The following is a 27,508-nucleotide window of genomic DNA, read 5'->3' on the forward strand; positions in this document are numbered from 1 at the left end:
AGAGACAGATGTCAACGAAGTCAACACCATTCCTTGCTCCAGGGAAAAAGCTGGTGATAACTAGAGTGAACTAGAGTTCATTGTCTGTTCAGTTTTAATGTGTAAATAATCTATGTTTTAATGATATAAAACTGACATGTCTTATTGTATGTTACGCAAAAATAAGCTAATTGAGCACTCCAGAAACCTGCCTTATGCAAGCCACACATCCCTTTTCTCATCCAGTCATAAAATATGTGTTATTTAAAGCAAAACAGGAATAGTCAGTCACTTAAAAGTCCGATATACAGACCTGTATTGCTACACTGTGTTGGGTTTGTATGGCAAGATTCTGGTAGCTGAGTGCTGCAGGGATGGCCTCTGTGAGGAGTCCAGCAGCAGCCCCATGTTAGACAAGGGCCAGCTTCAGCCGTCTCCAAAAGGACCTGCCACTGTCCTGAGACAAGTCAATAAGTGATGTTCTTTGTGCCTCTGTGAGAGCAGATTTATGAAAGGGGAAAAAAATACCTGCTGTGCAACAGCAGCTGGGAGAGCAAGGAGTGAGAACCAGCCCTGCAGACACCCAGCTCAGTGCAGGAGGGCAGAAGGTGCTCCAGGCACACAGCAGCAGTTCCCCTGTGGCCTGTGGAGAGGCCCCTGGTGGAGCAGGCTGTCCCCCTGCAGCCCATGGGTCCCACATGGAGCAGATCTCCATGCTGCAGCCTGTGGAGGAGCCCCCGGTGGAGCAGGTGGATGTGGCCTGGAGGAGGCTGTGGCCCATGGAGAGCCCCTGCAGGAGCAGGCCCCGGGCCGGAGCTGCAGCCCGTGGAGAGGAGCCCACGCAGGAACAGAGGGTCTGGGGGGAGCTGCCGCCCACCCGTGGGGGACCCGTGCCGGAGCAGTTTGCTTCTGGGGGATGGACCGCATGGTATGGAGCCGTGTGGGAGCAGTTCTTGAAGAGCTGTTGCCTGTGGGCAGCCCCCACAGGATCAGTTCAGGAAGGACGGCATCCCATGGGAGGGACCCCATGGGTAGCAGGGGCAGAGAGGGGCTGTGAAGGAGCGGCGGAGACGAAGTGTCAGGGACTGACCACAGACCCCATTCCTTGTTCCCCTGTGCCACTCAGGGGGAGGAGGTGGAAGAGGGTGGATGGGGTGAACAGTGTTTTTGGTTTGCTTTTAGTTTCTCACTGTTCTAGTCTGCTAGTCATAGGCAATAAATTATATTAATTTCTCTACACTGAGTGTGTTTTGTCCATGGTAGTAATTGGTTGGTGATCTCCCTGTCCTTATCTCAACCCTTGAGCCCTTTCCATCATATTTTTCCCCCTTTCCCCCTGAGAAAGGGAAGTGAGAGCACAGTTGTGGTGGAACTCAGCTGCCCAGCTGGGTAAAACCACCACAAACATGAGATCAAAAGAAGTATCTGACAACACAGAATTGCTGTTTATAAAACTGAAAGGTTGCAGCACCAAAACCAGCTCATTTCCTCCAGTTTTAGTCATTAGACCCGTTGGAAAATTGACAGAAGCTTTAGAATATAAAATAATAAACCATACTGTCTGAAAAATTGAAGAGTTGGCCTCTTCCTTATGTCTCTACCATTTAATAAAGAAAACACAAAGTATAACTTTTAAGAGAGACTTGACAAAGATTTGTCTGGGAATTCCTTCCAAGAAGGGCTGAAGCTTTAAACTAAAGTGCAAGAAGAGATGGGGCAAAAATAGTGTCACAGGAAGGACAAAACCAAAGGATGTCATAGCATGTCAGTGGGTGCAAGTGAGCTCAACACAAAGTGATGCTGAAAGGGATAACATGAAGAAAAGCTACAGCAGTGAAGAAAAGGCAAATTGTGGGAATTGGCAAAAAGGCACCTGTTAAACTTTGTGATGAACCAATGGGAGATCTGATGGAATATTTCGAATTAATGATAAAAAAAAAAAAGACCAACAGTTTTGAATCTAGATTTATGTGCATATTTTGTTACTTTAATGCAGGTCTGCCTACTATTGTGTGTACAAACGGAGTAATGTAGGACTGAAGTATGAACAGTTCAGAAAGGACCTTGCAAAGTCTGTATTTTATTTGCTTTATTTGCACCAAAGCACCAGAAGGGAGGACAGTAGTTTGGAGAGTTTCTAAATGTACTGGAACACCAAAAGCAGGTCAGAGGGGAGGACTGGGAGAGCTGAGGTCGCAAGGTCAATTAACTGGCCCTGTGGAATATAGTGGCCGTATTCAAAAACACCAGCTCAGTAAATGTCCACTATAATGATTTGAAAAAGGATTTTCACAAGAGATTGCACAAATTCATTTTTTTTCTCAAAGTAATGATGTCTCATGAGCTCAGCACCCTTTCTTAACTTTTTACTGCTTTGCATTTATTATTATAATCTGCCTGATTATATGAACTTGCAACAGGAATGCTTATTCCTACAATTAAATGCTTAGACATTCTCTTTTTATTTTGGCTATGATGTATGTCTTTGACAGTTGCAGGCCAAGTGTCATCTTGATCTTTATAACTATGAAAGGCTATTTTCCAATCTGCTGTCACTGCTTGAAGATCTTCATACTTTTTCAATTTTACCATTTGATGCCACCTCTCTGAATCAGTTTTTAATTGCTTACAGAAAAAATAGCACAGTGTGGAACAGTGTGTATGTGTTACCAATGATTTTAAGCACGTGGTTTTTTTTCATGTAACTTAGTATTACCCTTATGCTACTAGCACTTGGCATGAAGGAACAGACACAATTGTATAATATTGCTAATGAAGGATTTCAGAGAAATCCCAATGTCTAGTAAAGTATTCAGAAGTATCTGTACATCAGAGGGAAACATAGGACAAAAACAATAAAGGAGGAAGCCCTGGTTCTTTCAAGTTGAAAGTTTATTTGTATCTGGGGTAAGTGGAGAGTTTAGATTTTAACTTTTTACAGTGCTGTCATCAGAAATGAGATAATCATTTACTGTTCTACTTCAGAATATTACTTCTGACTTACCCTCAGATAGTTGCAAAATATTATTCAAATAATATAACGTATATTACCAATGCACACCACCCAAGGTCATAATTAGCAAATACTTTAAAAGACAACATAGGTACAGAGGTTGGCAAGCTGAAAAAAGAAGCTGGGAAAAGAACTTGACTCTCAAATCCACCTGCACTTCAACTAGTGAATTATGAAGGGCTTTTGGACATGACTTGTTCTATAGAAAAAGCAAATTTGAAACTGCTTCAGGAAAAGATTGCCTTCAAAAATTTCTTGTCCAGAAATGCTAGAAAACAAAAATCAAATATTTGTTATGTTCTACTCTGACATTTTGCAAAATAAAAGTTTTTAGTTCTTGAATAGAAATAATTTGTTTTGAAAAATAAAAGTTACAGAAATTCAGAATGAAAATCGTTGATCAAAATAAAATGTTCTAACAACACCTATTTAAGAAATACCATTCTTAATTCAATTTTTAAAAAGGTTTTAATGATTCATTTGGTAAAATATTTTATTTTTAAATTTCACTGAGGTGAAAATTGTAAACATCTTTTTTGTTTTTTACAGGAGCAATTCTCCTCTGATAGGAAATCCATTTTACATCTAGTTGCAATGTTTAGTATGGAATCAGACAGAAAGCATAAAGGAAGCTTCAGGACTGCTGTGAATTATAATTATATGTCATGTCTCCGAGCAGCTATTCAAGAACTCTGTGAGAATTTGTACTCTCCCTGCCTCAGGCACAGTATTTAACCTGTATCTCGCCTACATGGAAACGGGTTTAAATTTCATCGCACACAGTTTGCAAGTCCTACTGGGCAAATATCTTTGAAGATGACAGATTATTTAAGTAATTTTAGAAGATAAAAAGTATAAAAATAAAACATGTCAAAGCAGGCAAAAATTCACCCCCGAAGACACAACAGAAGGGAAAGGGAAGCTGAGTAAGAAATTTTCATAAATGAATTAAGTTGAGAATAAGGACACAGTTTTCACCTGAACAAAAATCAATAAGCTCAGCCCTTCTCTGTCATATTCAACTCCTCAGAAATCAGCAGTCATTCCAATACTGAAGGTAGTTCAACATGCTTTGTAATCTAAGACATCAATATCTATAGTATGTCTGAAGAAAACGAAGAAATACAACAAATCAAATAGAATATTATCTGCAAAAGTCAGCCCTCTAAGGGCTTTCTCAAGCTAATTCTAATGGCGCACAGTGTCAGCTACACCTTATCTAGCTTTAGCAATCAGGTAAACTCTAAAGTACTCTTTAGAGTTTTGACTGCAGGGTGAAACCAAATTTTCTCTCTTACTTTCAGGTCAATACATCCTTTTCTCTGCTAACAGTCCAGGCTTTATGTCTATTATATTATTTGCATGAGATTTCCTAGTGTATAAACACCTTCTAGCAACACTGGAGTCATTTCCATTGCTATCAGCATAATAAAGTATCATTAAATGAGGGATCTCAGCTTAAAAATACCTCGTTTCTTGGGTGACTAAGATGTATGAAACAAAGGTAAAAAGAAGGCTCGCAATGCATTAGGTATTCTTATGGAAATTTTCCTGACAACAGCACAAATTCTGTAGTGGGCTCACTATGAGCAAATTACAGAATTACATTCTTTACTCTTTTTTCCTTACTGATGCTCTTCCACAAGGTGTAACTGAATTTTGCTCTCTGTTGTATCATGATTTTTTTTTCTTGATGTCATTAAAGTTAGAACAAGTAAAAAAGTTCAAAAAATCAGCCATTTATGCTGGCATTTATTTATTAAGCAAAAGAAAAAAAAAAAAAAAAGTATTGTCAAAGAAGGTCAAGAGTGGATTGCTCAAAGATGGGCATTGGAATATGGCAGTGTGCACATAGTATCGCTGAGGATGTAATGCATGCCAGTGAACTCCAGACTCTCCCTGACAGTCTCTTTCTCCTTTTGATTTGCTTTAACACCAAAAAAATGTGGTGGGCCTTCTGAATGACACATTGGTCACAATGCATGCACTGAGATCCACTAGTTTGGTTACCTCTTAAGAACATTTTGAGCCTCATCTCTGTAGGTCCTCAGTAAACAATAATAACATGCCACCTGTCCTAGAGTGTCCGAACACAAGTTGAAAGAAATGGTTTTAGAGGACCGATCTTTACATGTTGTTTCTTCTCTGTAAGGAAATCCAGTATCTTTGTCAAATGTATCTTCAGGGAAAAGACAGAATCAAGTGGACCTACCACACAGCTAATCCAAATCAAGTAAAAATTACTATATTTTCATAGTGCACATTTACCTTATATAACACATCTTTATTCAGTCAAAGACTGAATTAGATAAGTACAGTAGTCTTTATGCTAACCATACATAAGCTAATCTTTTCTCATGGGTTTCTAATTTATTTAGATGGCCTGTCTGTACCAAACCTCCACAAAGCTTATTGAAATAACTGAGCTGTTATGGGAGAAGAGGCACACAGAGATCCTTTGTAGCAGCTGGACAGGAAGGCTGCTGCTGTAACTTCAGAAAATGAAAGACACTTGAGAATAAACTGGACTATCAGGGAAATATGCCATTTTTAACTACTTAACCACTTGCATTATCATGACAACTTCAGAAAAGTAGTCTTTCCATTCATAGACAGTTTTTGAATGTGTTTGCTTTTACCTGCCCCAATGACTCTCTCAATGCGAATTCTTGAGGGATCAATCTCCTTTGCAAATTCATGGACAGCAAGAGATGGGTCTTCATATGTGTCTGGATCAATGTATGTTTTGATTCCTGGGAAACGTACTGCAAAAAAGAGAGAATACTAGGAAACAAGCATTCTTTGATACTCACACATTATAACAATATAGATATTAATTTTCCGACACAATCAAAAGCATTCAAAATTGCTCCTTGAAACTGCAAGCGAGGTCCTGCTGAACCCTGCTCGAATCTCTTGAGATATTCTAGGTGACTGAAAGCATGGGTATGTCATCAGGATTGTTGCAATGCATTCTTACATCAGACTTCCCTTCAGCTTGCAATGATAACTGATAACCAGTGTCGGTGTAAACCCCAGAGAAAATATAGGCATAGGGTTCTCTGAATTTTATGTATACATCTAGGTATTATCATGTTTGCTGGCTACACAGGTGCCAGAGGAACAAAAAAGTCAAAGGCCTTTGGAAAACTCAGTCTTTGGATTTCAATTGATAAGACAGTGTCAAACTCTTATGCAGTTCTGTCTCTGTCACAGCTGAACCAAGCATCTCCTGAGAAAATAACAGCCCTTCCTAAGTTTTGAGATAAATGCTATTTTAGGTAAGTCAAAGTACTTTTTTTTTTTAATTTTATTTTATTTTTGTAAGCATTTCCGTTCCAACTGATACTTAGTATTTTGGTCTAAAGAGGCTCCTTGGTGCCTCTGCACTTAGCTCACATCCTGAAGGAATTTTTCAAGTACAGATGGTAAATTTGGAAACTATAACCTTGGAAAATTCAGCAAGTCACAAGGGAAAATATGAGCTCTGTGCTGTTCAGCTGAAAGGATGTCTACAGAGACACCAAGTGAAGCCTCAAAGATATGGTGAAAAGCAGATCCCCACGATTGACAGTAATTATTTTCAAAGATGTTGTGTCCTCCTTTGCTACTCCTTGGACAATTTAGACAATCTGTCCTTTACTTTGAAAACACTGTTTGCTAATTTACTCCTGTCTTTTACTGGTGGATGGATGAACATTTGTTTTGCCAAACAGGTCCAATCTTTGGGATCCTCTTCTCTGAGAATGGGTCCTGGAGGACTGTGCTGCTTTGTTCTATTCTGATCAGCTTGCACAACCAAAGAGCCAGGTGCAAGATGAGAACAAAAAATATCCAAATCCATTTACAAGGCTTTGATAATTTCTGTCTGCTTCCTTGGAGATGGCTGCAGCAACAGTGGGTTGGTGCCAGATTGCTTTGGCAGGTTCCAGCAAGGCATCATTTTTCTGGCATGGCTAATATCCCTTGTGTTCCTGAATGTAGCATGTCCAAGAACTTATGTTGTTTCTCTTGGACTATCTGGATAAGAAATTCTTTAGGCTCCTGCAATGTAGTGATTAAGTTCTGGAAAACTTTCAATTCATTAACAGACATTGATGTAGATAATGCATCAATTTAGCACGATAAGAGGAGAGTATTGCAGCTGGGTACAGAGAACCTCTTTAAAAGAATTAAGTACCACTCAGACTTCTTCCTCTTATCACTTAGTAGATGAGTTTAAATTACTTCCTTATCTGATGGGTCTAAATACATTAGGTGAGACCTAGTTAAGGATGTACAAATATGACTGGGCTTCATTAAGTCACCTGCAACACCCATTTGGACCAATTCTGATAGAGTACACACACCATTCAGAAATGGGAAGCACATCATGTGATTCCACATTACCAGCAAGATTATGGACCCCTTTCTAACTTTCTTCAAAGAGTATATTCCTTGAAATCTTCCTCAGAGTCATGCAGAGTTCCCAAGGGATGGAGGTAGGATAAACAGGAGGTTGTTCTTCTCTGCTTGCAACACAAGCATAGGAGATAAAGCACGGACATGACTAAGCTAAGAAACGGGAAATGCTAAGAAGTGCTAACAAATGCTAACAGCAGAATTTGTTTTTTAAAACATCTTCAGCTTGTTTAGGGGAGGTGACCCCATAGAAACTGTGCAGCCTCATATCTTGTTTCAGGTTGAGATGCTAGATACCAAATCTGTAAGTACTCAGCAGTCAGGCAAAGATTGCTACTAGCATGAAAAAGGTACTTGTAAAGCCAGTGAGTGCTCCCATTGTAAAGGAGGGAATATTGTTGGCAATACAGTCCTGGCTATTGGGGTAAATCACAGTAATTCCTCTTGATCCTTGGTTCTGTGGAGGACATGCATGATCAGGTAAATACCCTCTTGAGTCTGATGCTGAGATAACCCCCAAAGAATGGGAAGCCTCTTAGATGAAGCTTTGTGTCAGCATGAAATAGGGGATATAGTGTAGTCAACTGAAGAAGGATTTTATTTCTCATGACATAGCTTCAGTCTTGATCATCGTATTTCCAGGGATGTTTTCAAAAATTAATTAAAAAAATAATAAAAATACAACACCCTTTCTAGAAGTAAATAAAAACTTCTTTTAGCTACTCTAACATAAAATGATGAAGCTAGTAATAACAATTAAGTAGCTAAACTGAGCTAAATAACTAATATACTGCTCATGAGAGCTTTTCTCTCAGAGTACTGATCAGTGAGAAAGAATGTGAGAGAACGCAACCCATTCTACTTTTTATTTCTTGAGTGGCCGGAAGTGTAGATCCCAAAAGGCATTAATAGTCAAAGAGAACTGGCTACAAATATGGCACACAGTAACCAAGAGTGTTATTCTGAGGCAGACATTCAATAGGGTCCAGACCAGTTGTGAACTCACAGAAATACACCTGGAAAACTGATAAATGTGATTAATAGAATACCAAAAAAAACCCCTTACTCACTGGAGTGAATTTGGTGAAATTGTCCAAGAGAACATAGAAATAAACACAGTCTTGATGGTGCAGACAATAAGGAACTATTCAAATGGTCAGATTAAAACATGAAGGGCAAAGGACGCACACAAAACAATGAACATTCTTCATTTAAAACCTAATACAGATTTTATGTAACACAGTGTTAAACTACTTACAATGTCCATTTTGCAAGTGAGCCCTTCTTTTTTCTTCAGATTTCATTTTGGCCTTTATGTACCACTGGCATCTTTTAAGAAAAGCAAGTGAGGTTTAAATTAAAATAGTTGTCATATATAAAATAAATGTACACTGTTTTATCTGCAGATTTATAAAAGCCAAAATTTTGCATTCTGAATCAAGAGATTTAGTTGTGAAACTGAAAAGAGAAAGACACACAAAGAGCTACAGCAAATTAGATACCAATGAAAAAAATCACAGTTGGATTAGTAGTGAAAATGACTACTGAAGTTTCATGCAATACTTTATTTCCAAGTTTGAAAGAATCTGAAATACTTTGCATACACTGGCTTAGGCAAATTAAACCTTATGCTATTACCTTTTATACCCATTGGGTCAAAAAAGCTCATAATTTCTTCATAATATAATAAGTTCTTTGACTTCAACATATTTCATGAAAAAGGATTTTTTTTTTTACCCCATTAAGACTGCTATTTTTTACTTCTGATTAGCTCTGTTCAGTCTGTTAGGCAGATTTGTTATTTCTCATAAGATAGCTGCTATCTCATAGGATAAACTGTATGTAGCCTGCTATGTGAATACAGTAATTTAGCATAGGCCTGGATGATTGCAAATCCTTGGCAAACAATGCTAAACCCTGTTGATATTCATTAACAGTTAGCAACCTTACCTGGCAATTCAAGGTTATGCTGGAGAAAACTGCCACATGGCAAGATTTCAGGTTCCCTCTAACAAAACCTCTCCTAATTTTAATGCTGTCTATCTGTGGGACTGTTAGTGCCCATTTAGAGGGCCCAATGATGGGAGAAACTGTTTAGGGTCAAGAAACTAACATAAGATTTGCTCTCGGTCTTACAGCTCTTACTCACTGAGCAGCCTAAGAAGGATGACTTAGAGGGAAACCTCTGGAGCTAAGGGCTAGGCTGAGGGCTAAGGGCTATCTGGGCACCGACAGCAGTGCATGTGGACATAGGCTTTGGTGTACAGAAATTCAGTTCCATAATGAGCTTTGACAAAATGACTGGCTTTTTTGTGTTCATAATCAGCCTAACAAAATAAACTATAATTATAGATAGTGTATGCAGTAAAATAGTAACCACAGAGAAATGGGAAATATGTGAACACGCCCACCTCCTCTCAATGGTTCATTTAAACTACTGAAAAAGGTTAGGAACACTGACAAATGCTCTTGCTGCTATAGAGGTGACGATGAACATCTGAAGGGCAGAAACTTCTTAAGCTATCAAAATTAGCAGGAAGTTATTTTCACAGTTGCGTACCCTAATGGAGGGAAACGGTAACCATGGGATTCTCAGCTTCTGTGGAAATCTTTGGATTGTACACCAGTTGCTAGGACCACTAAGCATGCCAGTGACATTTTTAAGACCTGGACAACTGGTCTGTGGGGTCCCAGGTACTAAGAGGAACACTGAACTTACACTCTTACAGCTCTTACACTTGGAGTGTCTGCCCAGAGCAACATTTGAAGAAACAAGTCTTTATCCCCCACAAATCTCTGAAGTATCCAAAGCCCTAAAATTAAGACTATAGAAGCCAGTGAGAGCCAGCAATAGAGTCTTCCAGTCCCAGCTCCCCATTTTCTACTATTGCCAGCTAGAAAACAATTGGAAAGGAATAATTTCTCTAATGATAAGGATAAGGACCCTGAATTTTAATACTGCACTTCCTGGAATTTAGCCAAGACTCTGGTCTCGCTACCTACCCTGTGCCTCGAAGTCACTATCGCTTTCATTTTTCTATCTGCAATTGACAACCATGCTTCCTGCTTGCTCTTGGTGGATAATCACTCAGCAGAGTGCAGAGGCAGGTGCTTGTTTAACCCAGCCTCTCCACTATGAATAGACTCATCAGCGGCCCTGTAACTCGATAGCTCATCAAAGTGCTAATTCTAAACAGCGAAGCAGAGCACATCTGTGGGATACCAATCCCATTTTTCATGCAGAAATTCACCTCTAGTCCTATAGTAAATTGAGTATTTATTCAAAATTTTCTTGCTTTTTCTTTTACAGAATACACTCTTATCACTGCATTTAAGCAGCACATCAAAATGAATTCATATCTTACATAATTGAAATAGTCCCATTGAATAAGATGTTAGAAAGCTACGAGAGTCACCAGTGTCCTTAACATTAAAAAACAGGAGAAATAAACCCAGATAGAAACCCATTTCCATTTCCTTTTTTTTTTTTTTTTTTTAAATTTTTTTTTCATTCCTGAGTTTACCGAATGTTTTCAGAGGAAAGAGTTCTAGTTAGGTTTCAGGAGTCACACTCAAGGATTCTGCAGAATCATTTTCTCTGAAAGTTTGTCTTTGTCTGAGTAACTCTTCTCTGAAATAGTCTGTCATTTATAGTATTTGTAGTAATTGTATAAATAAGCTTCTAAGATTACTTGAGATCACAATATGTTCCGATGTGAACTGCTTCCATTAGCTTCAACTGAATGCTAGACTTAACCTGTTTTATTGTTTAGCAGAGAACATTAATTCACATAATGGTAGCTACTGTAGTGCCATATTTGGCTACTGGGATACTGCAAATAAATGATCCAGCCTGCACTGGTAGGACTTTCTTTTCAAATTAAAGGTAATGTTATACCAACAAAATAGCAAATTAATTACAAGTCTGAAAGTGCAGCACTGTCAAGTGATATCAGCCTGGTCTGTAACGATTACTATCCCATTCAGAGAAGTAACTGTAACATCTTCCCTCTGTGTAAGCACAGACTCTAAACAACACCAGGAATGGTGCAGAAACTCATCCAAACTTCAGATTTTTTCTGTCCCAAAGCTGGGTAAGAAGGAAACTCCGTGGAGAACACTCCTTACATGGAGGCTCTTCCACCATTTGTATTATGCATCCGCAGGAGGGAGAGGCAAAAAGGGTAGAGATGGGCAAAAGCCCACACAGATCCTCCTACAGAACTTACTGAAGGAGATGAGCCCAACTACCTCTGCTTGGACTCATACCTCTACAGAGTACCAGGCTTTTTTGAACCATGGCAGAACTACGGTGCCACTGATGTCTCACAGAGATCTCGAGATGAGACATAATGTCTTCATCCTTTTAAATTTTGTTTTTTTTTCTTTTTCCTGGTGGAAGCAGATGAAGTCCCAAAGACACATGGAAAACACTCGTATAAAAAGACATTTTACAATAAATACTGGTTTTTGTGTTCCTTTCTTTTCTTCGTCTTTGAATGCCAGAGCCTTGAGGGTGCAGTTGTATTGTATTTAAAAATGTTTGATCTACAGACAAGAGGGCCAGAAACTTATTTTAAAAATATAAATTATTTCCTGATTTCACATAATTACTTAGCTGCCCAAGCCAGGCTTTTAAGAACTGTGAGTGTGAGCAGTGCTGAAGAAAGAGGACATTGACCCAGCTACATCTAACCCATATTTCAGCACTGACAATGTGGTTTAATTACTTAGCTATTCTTCTTAAATTCTTAGTGTTGGATGACACAGACCCTGAGTAAATAAGAACACTGTAGCATTAATTACCTTCCAGTGATCAGGAAGAACAAAGTGAGGATGACCAGGAGAGTGAATCCACCAACAGCAGCAGTAGCAATCACAAGAATCTGTCCCTGCTCCGCAGCCATATCAGAAGCTGAAAGAGAAGCACAAAGAAATGATGTTAAAACTCCAGTACTTGGATTCATGTGGAATGGGTGACAAAATTTCACTGATCAAATGTTGCAATTACTCTGTAGTAGTTTTCTTGGTGCTTAGACCAGACATCAGATGTGAATATGCCTGTGAAGTAAAAAACCTTAACCTGTGTCCCAATTATAAAGAGGCAGAAAAGATTTTTATATATATATTTTTTTTTTTAAATGAGGAGCTGGCATTATCAGATAAGTTTTTCAATCGAAACTAACTTGCAATTTACCAAAGTTTGACTACAACAGGCTTTTGGACATAAAACTAGAACAAATTTATTGATTTTTTTGTAGCTTAACCTTGCATCTAATTCAAAACTTCTCCCCATCCAACTGTCCCAAGTGAAGTCAGCAGCAGTGCTATGCATGTAAGACATACTAAACCAGACTCAGTAGAACGTGAAGTACAAAAAGTGCACATAACATGTAGCCTCACACATTCTTATGTGTTTCTGTTATTTAGTTTTATCATCACAAATTTATACGATTTTATCTAGCTCTGGTGATTGGCATAGCTATTGAAAAAAAAAAGATTTCCTTATGGCTCATGTTTTTCTTCTGCTTTTTGTAGAACATCTTCTGCTTTTTGTAGAACATTTAGCAGGTAAAAAAGATCATCTGAAACTATCTAGTATCCAGACGCTTGATCTTTTCACTATTTTTTCTTTATAATATTAAATATTTACACTGACAAAGTACCTACTTACAATTAGGTTGGTCCTCATTGTGCAAATACTACTGAATAGAAAAAGAACGGTATCTCCTGTTTTGTGACTTCAAAGTTTTACTTCTGAAAGTAAACTCAGTTACACTTGAATATTTTTACCATATGATATTTACCTAATTCTGATTTTCTTTTTCTATGAGAAACATAAGATTGTCCTGAAAGAAAAATAAATAATTCTATTCAGTTACCTTGGACAACAGCAGTAAATGCAGAAAAGAAGTTTTAGATTTATCAAGAAAGAAACTTTGGCTTTGTAATCTTGTAAATAAAATCTTCAGCTTTCTTTGTGCATCAGATGATTAAAGTTTAGGGAAATCACCTAGGCTGCTGGAAAGAGAAAGCTCAGCAGGCTATATTCTCTCACTTTGCAGTTGATGAAGCCCAATACAATGTACACATAACTCCCCAAAGCATCATAAAAAATTGTTTTCAAGAAAAACATTTGGCTTCTAAATAATATTTGTGAGTGGCTTAGAAATTAGCTTTGTAAACTGGCTTTGTAATAGTAGTAAAGCGAATAAAAGCAATAGTAATTTATGTCCAATTTTCAGCAAAAACAACTTGTTAAATTTCTGCCATTTGGTTTCTGTCCATATAATTTAATGGAGATGTGCACTGGCAGTAAATTACAAGGCATTCAGTATCTGTGATCATAAACTCTCCTCAGACAAGTTAAATACATGAATCTTCCAATAAATGATGTATCAAAACTCTTTATCAAATACTTACTAAATAACTAATCTCCAAAACAGTACCTAGTGATACCATGGGAAGGGACTGTAGCTCTGAATTATCTTACGTTCCACAGAGTCAGGTTTAGATGAAAAAATACAATATAAAACATGGTGCCACACGAGTAACAATGCAAAAAGTAACAGGCTCTTCAATTCAAATGTTGAATACTATTTCTAACTAGCAAGGGTTGTGCTAAATGTTACAAAGACAGCCAGGGATGATTTGAAGTTGCAAAGGGTAGGGGAAGTTTTAAATGAGTGTATCTTGTCCATCTGTGCAATGGAAGTGAGAGAATGAAATACAGTTTTATTTTATTTTATTTTATTTTATTTTAACTTTTTAATAGGAAAAATAAGTGTGCAAAAATATTTAGTTCAGTAAAACAAATGTGAACCAGAGGCTCTGATAAATTAGCTGGAATTTTGTTCAACAGGCTTTCATTATCAAGGAGAACACCCAGGGTTTGAGAATTAAGGTTCAGAGTGCAAATGTAGCAACTGATCCTATAGTCCGAAGAAACCTTTTGCTAGCTACTGAGATGAAAAAAGTCAGTGTCCTGGATCACTCATGCTGAATGGAGTTGCTTGGAGTTTTAGCTAAAGCAGACTGCAATACTTCAGTTTAATAACACACATATTTTTTACCAGGAACCACAGTCAAGTTCTTAAAGGGGGAGAAATTCCCCACTGACTTAGTTCTTTCCATGTCTAACCAATACAATTTTTAGCTGAGACTGTACATTCTTAAATAGCGATCATTCTGTTTCTAGCATTTGTATTTTACTCTGTTGGCAGAGATGTCAGAGTCCAATATATTAGGATTTTTTTTCAAGTAGCCAAATCATTATAAAGGGCCTTTCAAGCCTGAAACTTCCTGATGACCTTAATTTACTTGTCAGATAAAAATGTCAAATGACAGACAGGTATAATTGGAAAATGTGGATTTGTTAAAAACTGACAGAGAGGCAGTTAAGGCAAAATGATGGAAATACTTATTTTTGCTTGAAGTGATCCTTCTAGAAATCGATAAAGGCACAGTGCAGTGAACAACACATATATAAACACGAAGGCATTTGTACACTCATACAGCGAGTCCTTGCACACAGGCTCCACAAAGTACTGTCTGGACAGGGATAAGGTGGTAATAAAGGAAACTTGATAATTACAATTTTTACAGCATTTTGACATTCCAAATTAAATTCAGCATGTCCCTTGACTTTTCTGTTCTTTTCTTCCCAATTTATCTCTTAATTAAGGTAATGTTCAAGTTGTAAATAGTAAGTGCTTTAATAAGAGATTGCTTTTATTATGCATATCCTTGATTCTTTTTTGTCATTTCCTCCTTTTTTCCTTAATTTTTCCCATCAGCTAGGCATGTTTGTATATGCCCCTGTGTTTCTCCTCAAGAGTGTTCTTAACTATGCAAGATAGAAAAATAAAAAACAATTATGACTGCAAAGCCCAGCAAGTTGCTGCAACATTATTTTATCTTTTTGTGTGTACGTATTACAGTGCTGCATTTAACCACGCAATCACACAGCAATTTTCCCAGAATTTTATTCTAGACAACAGGGCCACTAATCGTGTAGCTAAAATCACTGTTTTGTTTCCTTTACGCTGCCTAGCACCTGCTGACTGCACAAGGATGCTTAGTAGTTCTGTGATTATAAGGATGAATGTGAGTTTATGATTTATAGGGCCATACTCCATTTGACAGTTATAGTTGATAGGCAAGGGGGTGGGGAAGTGCTGGTGGAACAGGAATGTGTAAACCACTAGCAGATCCAATGGGAAAACTATTGTCAACTTACTGCCCTTGTCCATATTCCCTTGTCCCTGTTCCTGTTTCTGACATTACATCTCTCCCTGCGCTTTCAGAGAGGACAAGCATGCTGCAGAAGAAGTGCTCTCTCTCCTCATTAGACTCCCTGTGGTGGTGTGAGTGGGGAGGTCAGTTCTGTCCACCTACAGCAGTTCACACAGGTTTGTGCACTGGAGAGAAAGAGGATAGGGTTTGCTACAATTCCCTTCTTGGTGCTCCAAGACACAAAAGGTGGATTTATCACCCAGGCTTCTGCTTCAGAGTCATCTCATGAGGGAGCTTAGTACCTGCATACCTGAGTGACTGTTAGGTCTGGTAGTACATTTCATTCTTTCTGGCCATTTGCTCTATAAGTACATTTTGACAAAAACATACTTTTAAAAATGAATGGCATAATGCAAAGATAAGGGAGGATTTATGAGTTATCCTTGCAGATGATTAGATACTCCACTAAAATATTTGGGTGTCAGAGTTTTTCAGCATGGTGTATCCACCACTGATATGACTAGCCAAAGCGGTGAATGGGTTCTACAGCTACAACGTGTATCACACATCCATGTACCCAGAACCATATTATCCAGAGAAACTGTTCACTCACATTACTCTTCATGCTTAACTCAGATGTGGGTTATATGCTTAAAATGATGTTTAAGAGTTTCTAATTGCATCATTCCACCTTTCTTGCTCAACAACAAGGCCAGCTTCCTTGCTCACCACCATGTCCAGAAATCCCTTCCACATCCGACCTGGAATCAGGTCAGTTCCCATCAGCTACTTTTTACATTCAAGGCCTGTCAAAGTTGCAGCTCCCCTCTGGGTTCTTCACCCAAATGTGTGGAGGAGGACCCACATTTCAGCTTCTCTCTGGGCTGATGGGAAATATCTGAGGCTTCTTTGCTTCCTTAATGGGTAGACTGTGAGAAATTGTGCAGAAATTTATTCACAGTGCAAGAGGATAGTATTAAGTAGTATTATATAGTAATATAGTAGTAAATTTATTCACAGTGCAAGACGGAGAATATCCTCCAGCTCTATTCTCTGTTCTTTGAGCAAATTTCTTCAAAGTCTTTTAAAAGGTTGTGTATTTGGTCTAAAAGGGCTGGAAGCCCTAATGACAGCTCTCTTCTGTCTCTTAGCTACGTGCTTTAGTTATTTCAATTTAACATCTATCAGGCAGCGGACCTTCCAGCAGAGTGAAAGATAAAAAAGTGACAGAAGGACAGCTAGATAGATAATAGTGAGTAGCTGTGAGATAGATAAGTGTGGATGGTGAGAACTGGAGCTCTAACAGACAGTAACTGACTGTCAGATGGATTTACAACACATTGTAAACAACAGTGCTTAAGAACAAAAGGAAAGAAAAACACAAAGCCTAGTTAGGGTAATCTTTACATTTCCAGAAGTGCTGCAGTTCAAGTGCTCCAGTGAGATGATGGTCTCCAATCTAAGGCAGGATGTGGGAAAAGGAGCAGGTAATGGAAAGGCAATCTTAAAAAGGACTGTTATTAACATAAGAATGTAATGCTTCTTTCTATGTATTGGCCTGAAAAGCCTTTTTCCAAGCATCACTAATATTAGCTTCCTGACCAGTGATGAATGGAAAGCCTGTGCAAGAAGCTTGAGGTATGAGCAAGGATGTTGCTCTTGTTCAGGAAATGCAGACAAAAGTAAAATCTCTATGGCTTCTGGGCACATACAATAGGGAATCTAGATAGGGCAAGATCATATCTGAAGAACAAATGGCTGGAAATACGAAACATAGTAAGGAAATATTTCAAGATTAAAATGAGACACTCTGAGGTATCCAGTGCTGACTACTACTGAATGAACAGTAGGACTAGGCAGACATGAGGACAGATCCAGCAAGACAGTTACTAAATAGGATGCAGTCTCATTTGCTTGGTGGTTTCATCCAGAAATTGAATTTACTATTGTCAAAACATCAAACATTCTAACAAGAAAATCTCCGTTTTGCACTGGCAACCAGATATATTTCTAAAAATCCTATGGACAGCTTCTCTGCCATGGCATGAATGTGCTTGAAACAATATTGGGCTCTTTTAGAACCAGTTATTCAGGACTGCCCTCTGCAATTCCAGAAAGAATGGAGCTCAGGGTCCAGATCACATATGGCTGCAAACGCAAAATATCATGGTTTCAGGCTGATAAGGTAAAAAATATTGTGGGTTTGAGGAGGAAGAATGCAAGGATTCGGCAGATCTGGCAATAAAAGAAAATCACCACCCGTGCCTATGATAAAGCAATTAAAGTTATTATTTCATCAAGATCAGGGTTCCAGACCAATTAATTTTTCACAGTCCTCAAATGACTAAAACACATAACTAGGTATTCTGTAAGTATTTTTTTTTTTTTTTTTTTTTACTGTTAATATAATTTATTTGAACCATGTGAAAATCTACATTGCTTTTGGATTAAAACTCATCATGTGTTTATATTTGTCACTGTCTGTTCAGCTCAAGTAGTAGCCCACACTGCGAACACACTAGTCTGCCTGTTGGGTCCCTTCTGAAACAAGCCAATTAGTTCCCTTTCAGATAAAAATTTCTTTCCTGATGATGGGAAGCCTGGTGTGGAAAACACCCTTGGATTTAGAACAACCCCTGCAAAAGAGAGCCACAGCATGCAAGCACTGCACTGCCTAACAAAAGTAAATCATTCAATTTTTTACAAATTCATGTAGGCACAAGAGCCACTGGGGTGATATAGTAAAGAGCATTCCTCCAGAAAAACAAACAAGAATGCTTTGAATCATTAAAATTTCAAAAAAATATCCACCTCAAAATATTCTGTAAAGCCAGCAAGAAAGAAAAGAGAGAAAGAGAGAAAACAGTGAGGGATTAAAAGATGTTTATGCTGGGACAAATGATCTTTTATTGTTGGACTACATGTTTTTTTCTATTCTAGAAAGGACTGGAGTCTTTTTGCGGTGACTTAAATAGTTGGTACTCCTGATACATAAAAGAAGGAACTATGACTGAGGTTATGCTTCAATTTATAGCCACAACAGTGGTACACGTGTGTGTGCTGGAGTATATGAAACCCTGTCAACTTCACTAGAAATATTTTACCTGTGAGGTTCTCAAACAGGGAGACTGCATAAAATGGCAGTAAGGAAGAGGGTCAAAGGCAGTAGTTACTATGCTTTTCAAAGGTGTTATGTAGAATTTTCCCAGCTTCTCTTAGCTTTAATAGTGGAAAACACCCCTGACAACATCCATTCATCCATCCCTGGTTCCTTGAAGAGAGAATTTTTCTGATTTTCTAGATAATGACATTTCCCTTCGCGAATAAAGTACAAATTTTATTCTTTTAGCTGACTCTGCAGTGGGAAGAAGAGCTCTCTGGCAGCAAACTCCCTAGGCAATGGTTGCCTCAGTCTGCTGGTCAGGAAGTCAGGGTGCTGCACAAAAAAATCCCAGACCAGCATTGCATGATTAACTGTTTTTTCATGAATCCTACAGAGTTAATCTTCTTTCTGCTTCATGCACCACCATTAATAATTACACCAAAATTTCTTGGTGTTCCTAGTAATGATGTATCTTATTTTAAACTGTATAACAGCAGCAGCACAGGTAGTGTTTCAACGAGTAAACTGGAAAAGGCATGACAGCACTGTCCTGCAAAGGACAATACATTTTAGGATGTTGATAGATCTGTCACGACTGAAGAGTGAATATCTGTTCCATTACTTTCTTTAGAATCTGTCTATCACTTTAAAGAAAAATACTAATTATGGACTGTTCATTGCACCACTATTTATCAGCAAGTTGTGTCAATATTCAAGTAGAATAAATAGAATATTTTTGGTTGTTCTCCTGCAACTGGTCCCAAATTTTTTCTCTAGAGGCTAATATTATAACATGTACAAACATATGACTTGAAGTGTTTCCTGTAATTTTTATGAGGTTGTTGGTGGATAAATTTTATTTGGATAACACAGACTTTTTAAACACTTTATTTTTCCTACCATTCTGATGAAAACTTTATGTAAAATCAGTATAGCTCACCTCAAATTAATTAAAAACTGGCTAACTGAAAGACCACAAAAATTAATTGCAAATGTGGAATGTTCACCAAGTAGCTTGTTTCTAATGGGTAGAGATTGAGGAAGCTGTAACAGTCTACCTTGGTCTAAATTATTTGGTATCTTTCAGAATAATTTAGAAGAAAATGTATTACAAAATTAAAAAAAAAAATCAGCTGCAATGAATACTGCCAGAGCTGTAATTAACAAAAACAGATTGCTACAGTTTAACTTGGACTGCTTGGTAAGATAGGTGCACACCAGTAAGGGTGACATATCATTTACATGCACTTATATGAATATGCAATACAAGTTTAAACCCTCCTCAACCCTTGCATCTAAATGAAGGCCAGTATCCTGGAATACAGCAGCACTCACAAAATTGTTGCAATGTGCTAGTTATTCAATTGTGTAAGGCAATGCTCTAGTTGAGACTGCAAGTACTTGGATCTATAAATAAAAGAAAACTAAACTATAAGGAGGTAAGTGGTGTTATGACTGTTTATGGCATCATAAACAGGTTTACTTTTCCAGTTCAATTCAGTATCAGGTTCAGCTCTGATGTTGTACTTCACCAAGAATGCTAAAATTCTGGAGAGCTACAAAATTGATTCAATGGTTGGATGAACTGCCTTTTTAGAGGGAGAGAGCATTTTTCTCACTTAAGGGAAAGATGAGAGTATTCTTAAAAAGAGCCTACACACATTCAGAAGAGGAAGACATTCCTGACAGTATCTGCCTTTTTAATTTGTCAGAGAAGGGTCAAAAGATACAAGCTAAAAAAAGCAAAGTCAAGCCATAAACAAGTTGCAAATTTTTAATAACAAGGGCTAAGCACTGGAACTACCTCCCTATAAATATGGTGAGCTTCCCATTGCTGGAGATGGTATATTTTAATCTATTGTCATAAACTGTCTGAAAAAGCTACTGAGTTACACAGGCTTGGTTGGTGTTATAAAAGGGGTTCAAATGAATAACCATAATAATCTGATGTTGCATTAAAGATTAAAATAGGACTACTTTCAAAATACTGCTTTGAGGTAGAACAATATTTGGAGAGCAATGGTTATCATTTGACTGATCACTGCTTCCATTTGAAATAAGAAATAGTTACTACCAGGCACTCCCTTTGTTTTCTTTTTTCCTTTGAAATCTAAAGCAGTACTGTAGAAATACTTAAATAAGACCACAGCTGTAACAAACCTTTGAACTACCATTTCAATTAAACTGCAGTTTTTACCTAGCTCCAGGTACCATTTCAAACTGAGCTGCAGAATTTTTCTCTACCCTCATCTCAGCTAATCCTTAGCAAAGCCTACATTTCCTCTCCATCACACAATTATCTCATTTTGTAACAAATTAAATACTTTAAGGCAGGCACAAGACTAACCAATACATGTTGGTAAATAACAAATATATAATGTGTATTTATGTTTTACTATCAAGATTCACACTGAATGCTTTGTAGTAATTGAGGCATTAAATATTGAGTGTTGAAACCTGAAATCTGTTTTCTCAAGATATCCCTGTTTCTGAAGGAAACTTGTGTTCCCACGCAGTGAGAAGACAGACATTTAGAAACATACATACTATAAATTATTATAAGCCACTGAACTTTCAAACAAAGCATCAATTATGATATCATTTCATATTGCAAAATCCAATGCTTCTCTGAAATGCATTCTAAATTTGAAAAAAATAAATTACACATGAAGCAAATAACCTGTTTTGTTTTTTTTTTTTTTTTTTTTTCCCACTGAATTATTTAATGGATCATATTTTTGTTGCTGAGGTAATTCACTTCCCAGTGAAAGAAAGTTATACTTACCTGTTTCAGAGTGAAACTCAGAATAGCATCACTTTAACCTATGACCTGTTCTTCTACCTTAAAATGGAGGACTGAACCAGACAGCCCTACTAGTCATCCTCTGCCTCCACTGAGTCTGGAGAAAAACTCAGGCTTCTGAGTCACTGTTTATGCTTTTCACAGTACCATCCTTAGTTCTTTGTCTCATGGTGTTGGAGCTAGAGGAGCTCCAATATACACAGTCCCCAGGCACTATGGAATTATGGATGTCTACAGAGATTTGAACTGCTTCAGACCTCAGACACTTGTAATGACATCTTATGGAAGGGTCATTTACAATGCCACCACTGGCTCAGTCATCTGGATCCAAGTCTACACTATTAATGGATTACAAGCATGTTTGAAACCAACTAAAGTTCCACAGCATTGCTTATAGTAGCAGTGGTCAGCTTAAAAATTTTTTGTCTTTGATACTGTGCTCAGTTAATTGCCAATTATGGATTCAATTACTTGTTCAGATCCATATATAAATTTATTTTTAAACTGGATTAACACTGTACTCTACCTCACCATTCAACCCAACCAAGCAGTTGCATTAGTGCAAATGAGAAAAAGATGTGGGTTTTGGAAGGCATTGACTCTCACTCCCAGGAGACATTTCTATCAGAAGAGCTGATGCAAGAAATGTCACAGGAACCACAGTCTTCCTGATTTGGATGGCTAAGTCACATTTCTACATATATGACATAGGCTCATAGAGGTTTAAATACCATTTACTTTTGACAACATTTATGACCCACTGTGCCTAAAGGCTAGTATTTATTGTACCAGTAGATGCAGACAAGAACTACTAGAATTCTGGAAAGCACCCAAGTGCTTAATGTCTATTCAAACCAATTGGCTTAAGTACCTAAGAAAATTTCAAAAGTCCAATTAGGTATTAAGTACTTGGAAATCTGTCCCTAAAACATTTTTGAAATAGAAGTTAAGAAGCAATGAAAATGGAACACAAACCCATGGGTGCTCTTGAAAACACTTGTATAGTTTTCAGTTTCTACTTTAGCTTAAGTAACTTGAATTCTAAAACACTAATGAAAAACATAGTATACATAATTGGTAAATTAAAGTAATTTCATTAATGAGTGTTTTAGTGCTATATCTACTACACTCATTTTATTTCAAACACTGGTAAATAACTCGTTCATGGTTTCTTTGAAAATGCAGTGTAATATATAAGATCAATATACATGTAAAATTTTTCAGAGCATGAGTCAGGTCTTTTTGCATGTGCTTCACGAATATGTAGGGTTTTTTTCTTCTCATTGGCAAATTTAGTAGACTTACTTGTTGAAATACATATAAAAGTTTTAATTTTTTTAATCATAGATTCTGGGACTTAAAACTATAGAGAAAAGACTCCACCTCTATGTTGTAAGAGCTTGCATGAAGCTGCTGGACTTACATAACATGTAAGACTTACTCAGAATAATTCCAGATGTCAAAAGGAAGGCCATCTTTAAGTGAAAGGATATGGGACAAACCAGGAAATCTTGCAGAAGGAAACACTCCTTCACCTGCAACAGTGGTCTCAAATTTCTACATGTTGCTCAAAAAAATAAATGAATCCAGAAGTGTGAGGCTGAGGCTTACTTACTTTTTTATCATACAGCAGTGATCACTCTGTGATAAGCATATCATATGGATTCAGACATTCAAACTTCAATGTCTGACTGCTATAGAATTAAATGCTACTTCTATTGTATTTGATTTCTTTTTCCCTTCAGTAAAACTTACTTTCATCTCCAGTTTCAAATTCAAACTTCTGGCTATAGCCGCTGTATCCTGCTGCCGTCCTGACTCTGATATGAAATACATACTTGGTGGCTGGCTTGAGACCTGTGATGATAACACTTGGAGCCTTGGACCTTGTGGAGGAATAGCTGAGCTGCTCATGCTCCTGAGGGACAAAAGAGGGGAGAAATGATATCAAGTTGAGTTGTACAAATTTTGCAAAAATTATATAGCAAAACTGAAGCTCCACATTCTTCTCATGAATGTAAAATGTTTTTATAAAAGGAGGTGCAGATATGGATTTCAGTACTTTGATTTTGTGCTATAATCACAATGTATGATATGGCCTTGACTTAGATTTCATTTTTTTTTTTTTGTCCTTAGTCTTGCATATAAACATATCACATCTTTGTGACTTAGGTTAGTAATTATACTGTAGTCAAAACAATATGGAATTAGTACAAGACTACATTCACAGAAAATGACAGCTAAAATGGCAGCTGTTTTTGCACAATGGACAAACTAGGAGGTCAGTAAGTACTAGTAAGCTGTAAAGTAAAGATGTGGGAGTATTCAAATACCCGCTACTCACTTCTACCCGCAGGTAGTGCCAAAATGCCGGCGCTATCCGTGGGTAGACCTGTGGGTAAAAGAAAATAAAAATTAACTTTTTCTTTAAAGTCTGTAAACTTCTAGCATGGTTCAACTGCTTCACTGCTGTTGAACTTTATTTCTTTTTCCAGGTAGCTGTAATGTAGCCATACATGAAATTCCCTTTCACATTCTGTAAAAGAGACAATTTCTATGAAATTCCCCTGTTAATCTCCTAGGAGTTGATCTTGGGGATCTGCTGAGAATTCCTGACCCTTACAGAGATCACTGGGAATTACTATTGCAGAAAAGCTGCTGTAGTATGGAGATCAGCCACATTGATTGCTGCACAAAGTGCAGCTTTGCTAGGCACATCATTGACTATACTTTACATGAGGGAATAATTTAAGAGAGAGTGTATTTCCTGTCATTAGTTACCATCACTCAATAAATCAGTAATCTGTAATATTTTATATAGTGCCTTAAGGCTTACTTTTCTGTATTACAGCAGTTGTCCCCAAACCGACACATGAGCTTAATAACCCAACTGTGGTACCCATTGGGCACCATATACATTTATTGTCTCATGCAGTAATACTGCATGAGACAATATGTTGTATCTGTTATTCAAAGGATGTTTCCAGCCTATTAAGAGGGAAGCAATCCAGTTCACAGAAGAGATACAGCCAGCAGAAGAATAGGTTTCAATTAAATTCTGTTGAACTCTTAACCTCTTCTGAGCAACACACATATTTTTTTTATATAAGACAAACAGTGAACACATCGAGTCAACTTCAGTTGAGGTCACATTAGCATAGGGCAGGAGGTATATCAGTATTCCCCCAGTAGGCATACAAAGAGATGGTTAAGAAAAATAAATCAGAAAACAAACACATAAAACCAACTTAATCATTCTGTTAAGAGAAGGAAATAAAGGTACACAATGATGACCAATATCTAAAATAATAGCATTTAATGCTCAGTTCAAATAGTGGAAATAATTTGAGAAACTGGAATAAGAGGAAGCATTTATTTTTTCCACTGTCTATGAACAGATTTTGAAACATCAAGAAATACATATTTAAATTAGAATAGTAGGACACTGTCCACGTATTCTTATGAATGGAGACTACAATTAACACATGATCTAATAACTGTTCTAAATATCAGATTTCTCCTATTACCTGAAATGTTATAACTTCGCTTTGAGAGGGTCAGTGGATTTTAAGCATTCATTTTCTGAGAAATTTCAGAAAAAAATCAATTTTCTTCTGCCAGAAAATCAAGCTATTAAGGTGAGGAATATACATATGTATATATATATATATATATTGAGATTAAGCTTGCTTCAATTTGAAAATAGAATGTATGTGAGAAAAAAAGGTATAATAGGTTAATACTTAGATTTGCAAGAAAATAGAGAACACTTACACAGAGTAGTTCCCATGTTTCTTTATAGAAATTTCACAAATAGTCAGTGTATTATGAAGAGTTAATTTCTATTCTATACCCTTGTTATATGTGCAACTTCCAGGGACTTTTGTGTGTAGAGGGCTAATATACCTTAACAAGTAACTTGGCCAGGTTATGCAGTCTTGAAGAGCACAAGACTTGAATTCACTTAGTACTGAAGCTGCTAAGTGTGTATATTTCTACCCAAAGAGACTACGTTTTTTAACAAAATCATAGAATCATTAAGGTTGGAAAAGACCTCCAAAATCATCTGGTCCAACCATCACCCTACTACCCATGTCACCCAATAAACCATGTCCCTAAGCACCATGTCCAATCTTTTCTTAAACACCCCGAGGGACGATGATGCCACGACCTCCCTGGGCAACCCGTTACAATGCCTAACTACTCTTTCTGAGAAGAAGTTTCTCCTAATTTATAACCTAAACCTCCTCTGGCTCAACTTGAGGCCATTCCCTCTAGTCATATCACTAGTTATCTGCGAGAAGAGGCCAACCCCCAGCTCCCCACGACTTCCTTTCAGGTAGCTGTAGAGAGCAATAAGGTCTCCCCTGAGCCTCCTCTTCTCCAGAGTAAACATCCCCAGTTCCCTCAGCCGCTCCTCTCGGGACTTGTGGTCCAGGCCCTTCACCAGCTTCGTAGCCTTTCTCTGGGACTGCTCCAGGGCCTCGATGCCATTTGTGTAGTAAGGGGCCCAAAGCTGAACACAGTACTCAAGGTGCTGCATCACCAGAGCAGAGTACAGGTAGATGATCACCTCCCTGCTCCTGCTGGCTGCACTATTCCTGATACAGGCCGGGATGTCATTGGCCTTCTGGAGCAACTGGGCACACTACCAGCTCATGTTCAGGTGAGCATCAACGAGCACCCCCAGATCCTTTTCCTCTGCACAGCTTTCTATCCAAGAATTAGGGGGAAAAAATGAATGAAACTGAAACAGAACAAAACAAAACAAAATAATAAAAAACTCACAAGAAATTTTGCACTATCCTAAGGCCACACTAAATTGTGTGACTGAAAAAGAAATAGGTATATCCTTGTTTGTGATCCTACCTGTTAAATAACACAGTATCATTCCAAGAGACGATTTTTACGTTTCAGTCCAGGAAAAGACATGACAGGAAAGACTCTGGATATGCTCATTAATGGTTATGTAAATAGCACATGCTTGTTCTGTACAGATATTATTATTCTTCCGTTCAAAGATTTAGCAAGTACTATGGGCTCCATCCGTCATCATCCAGACATAGCCGAGCAGAGGCTTTATACTCTGGGACTCTCTGGAAATTTGTATTTAGGCTCCACAGCCTGTGAGGTAAGGAGGAAATCATCAACTAAAGGATTTCACTGTACAATCTAGTAGTTGAAAACCATTTCCTTTCCCCAGACCACCTTGCTGCTTGAAATAAAGTACAGAGCATTTAATACTTTACTCTTTTTCATGACTTGCTGGAATGCAGAAATGAAGTTTCAGTATATTTGGATGGAATTGGAAAAAGAAATAGGTTCTTTCAGAGGGGGATGAAAATGGAAATGTCAAAAATAGTGGAGACTCCCCAAGATCTGCTGCTCAGATTTACTCTTGCAGAAGGTCAGTGTCAGCAACAAACTTCTGAAGAAAACAATCTGATCTATATCTGCTATGTTATATCTGTTATTACAGGCTAGCCACAGCACGTGTAGAACACAGCACTTGGAATATAGCTGCTTCCTAGCCAGGAATGTGGAACAGACAGTTATCAAGTATAATTTATTATTTTTAGTTGGTCAAAGACGATGAGTGTGACAAGGCCTGTGATGGTAACATTTAATCAAGAGAGTTGATTGACAGAAAATTGTATCCCTAAAAAAGAAGTTTGTTTTTTTCTTTTCATTTTAGATAGACCTGAAAGATGAATTTCCAGTCAATAAAGACAGCAATAACTATCATGAAGTTTATGCTGTTTCCTCACTGATTCACAGAAGACTGACAAAGAGGTGCAAATGGAGTGGACTAGAAAAATAATTCTAGAACAGTTTTAAAAAATAAAATGTAGAGCTTCCTTTGTATCAAAGAGGTCTGAAAACAGTGAGAACAAGACCACACAGAAGTTTAAAAAAACGGTGTTTCATGGTATTGTTTTAATTCTTTATGTTGATAACTTCATGTGTCAGAAAT

The 27,508-nt window shown here is 37.6% G+C and overlaps 1 protein-coding gene across 1 annotated transcript in view; it reads right to left on the reverse strand.

The window, feature by feature from the left end:
• The window catches only part of EPHA6 (EPH receptor A6), a gene marked incomplete at both ends in the record, with an annotated part of 508,114 nt that overhangs the window by 112,070 nt on the left and 368,536 nt on the right, over positions 1 to 27,508 (reverse strand). Inside the window, 7 exon segments of the mRNA XM_084305869.1 lie at positions 5,632 to 5,757; positions 8,652 to 8,722; positions 12,200 to 12,308; positions 17,036 to 17,057; positions 17,060 to 17,142; positions 23,290 to 23,452; positions 23,879 to 23,926. Coding sequence (XP_084161995.1) covers positions 5,632 to 5,757; positions 8,652 to 8,722; positions 12,200 to 12,308; positions 17,036 to 17,057; positions 17,060 to 17,142; positions 23,290 to 23,452; positions 23,879 to 23,926 — 622 coding nt within the window.

This window comes from Netta rufina (genome assembly GCF_964035555.1).
Source record: "Netta rufina genome assembly, chromosome: 1".
NCBI classification, from domain to species: Eukaryota; Metazoa; Chordata; class Aves; order Anseriformes; family Anatidae; genus Netta; species Netta rufina.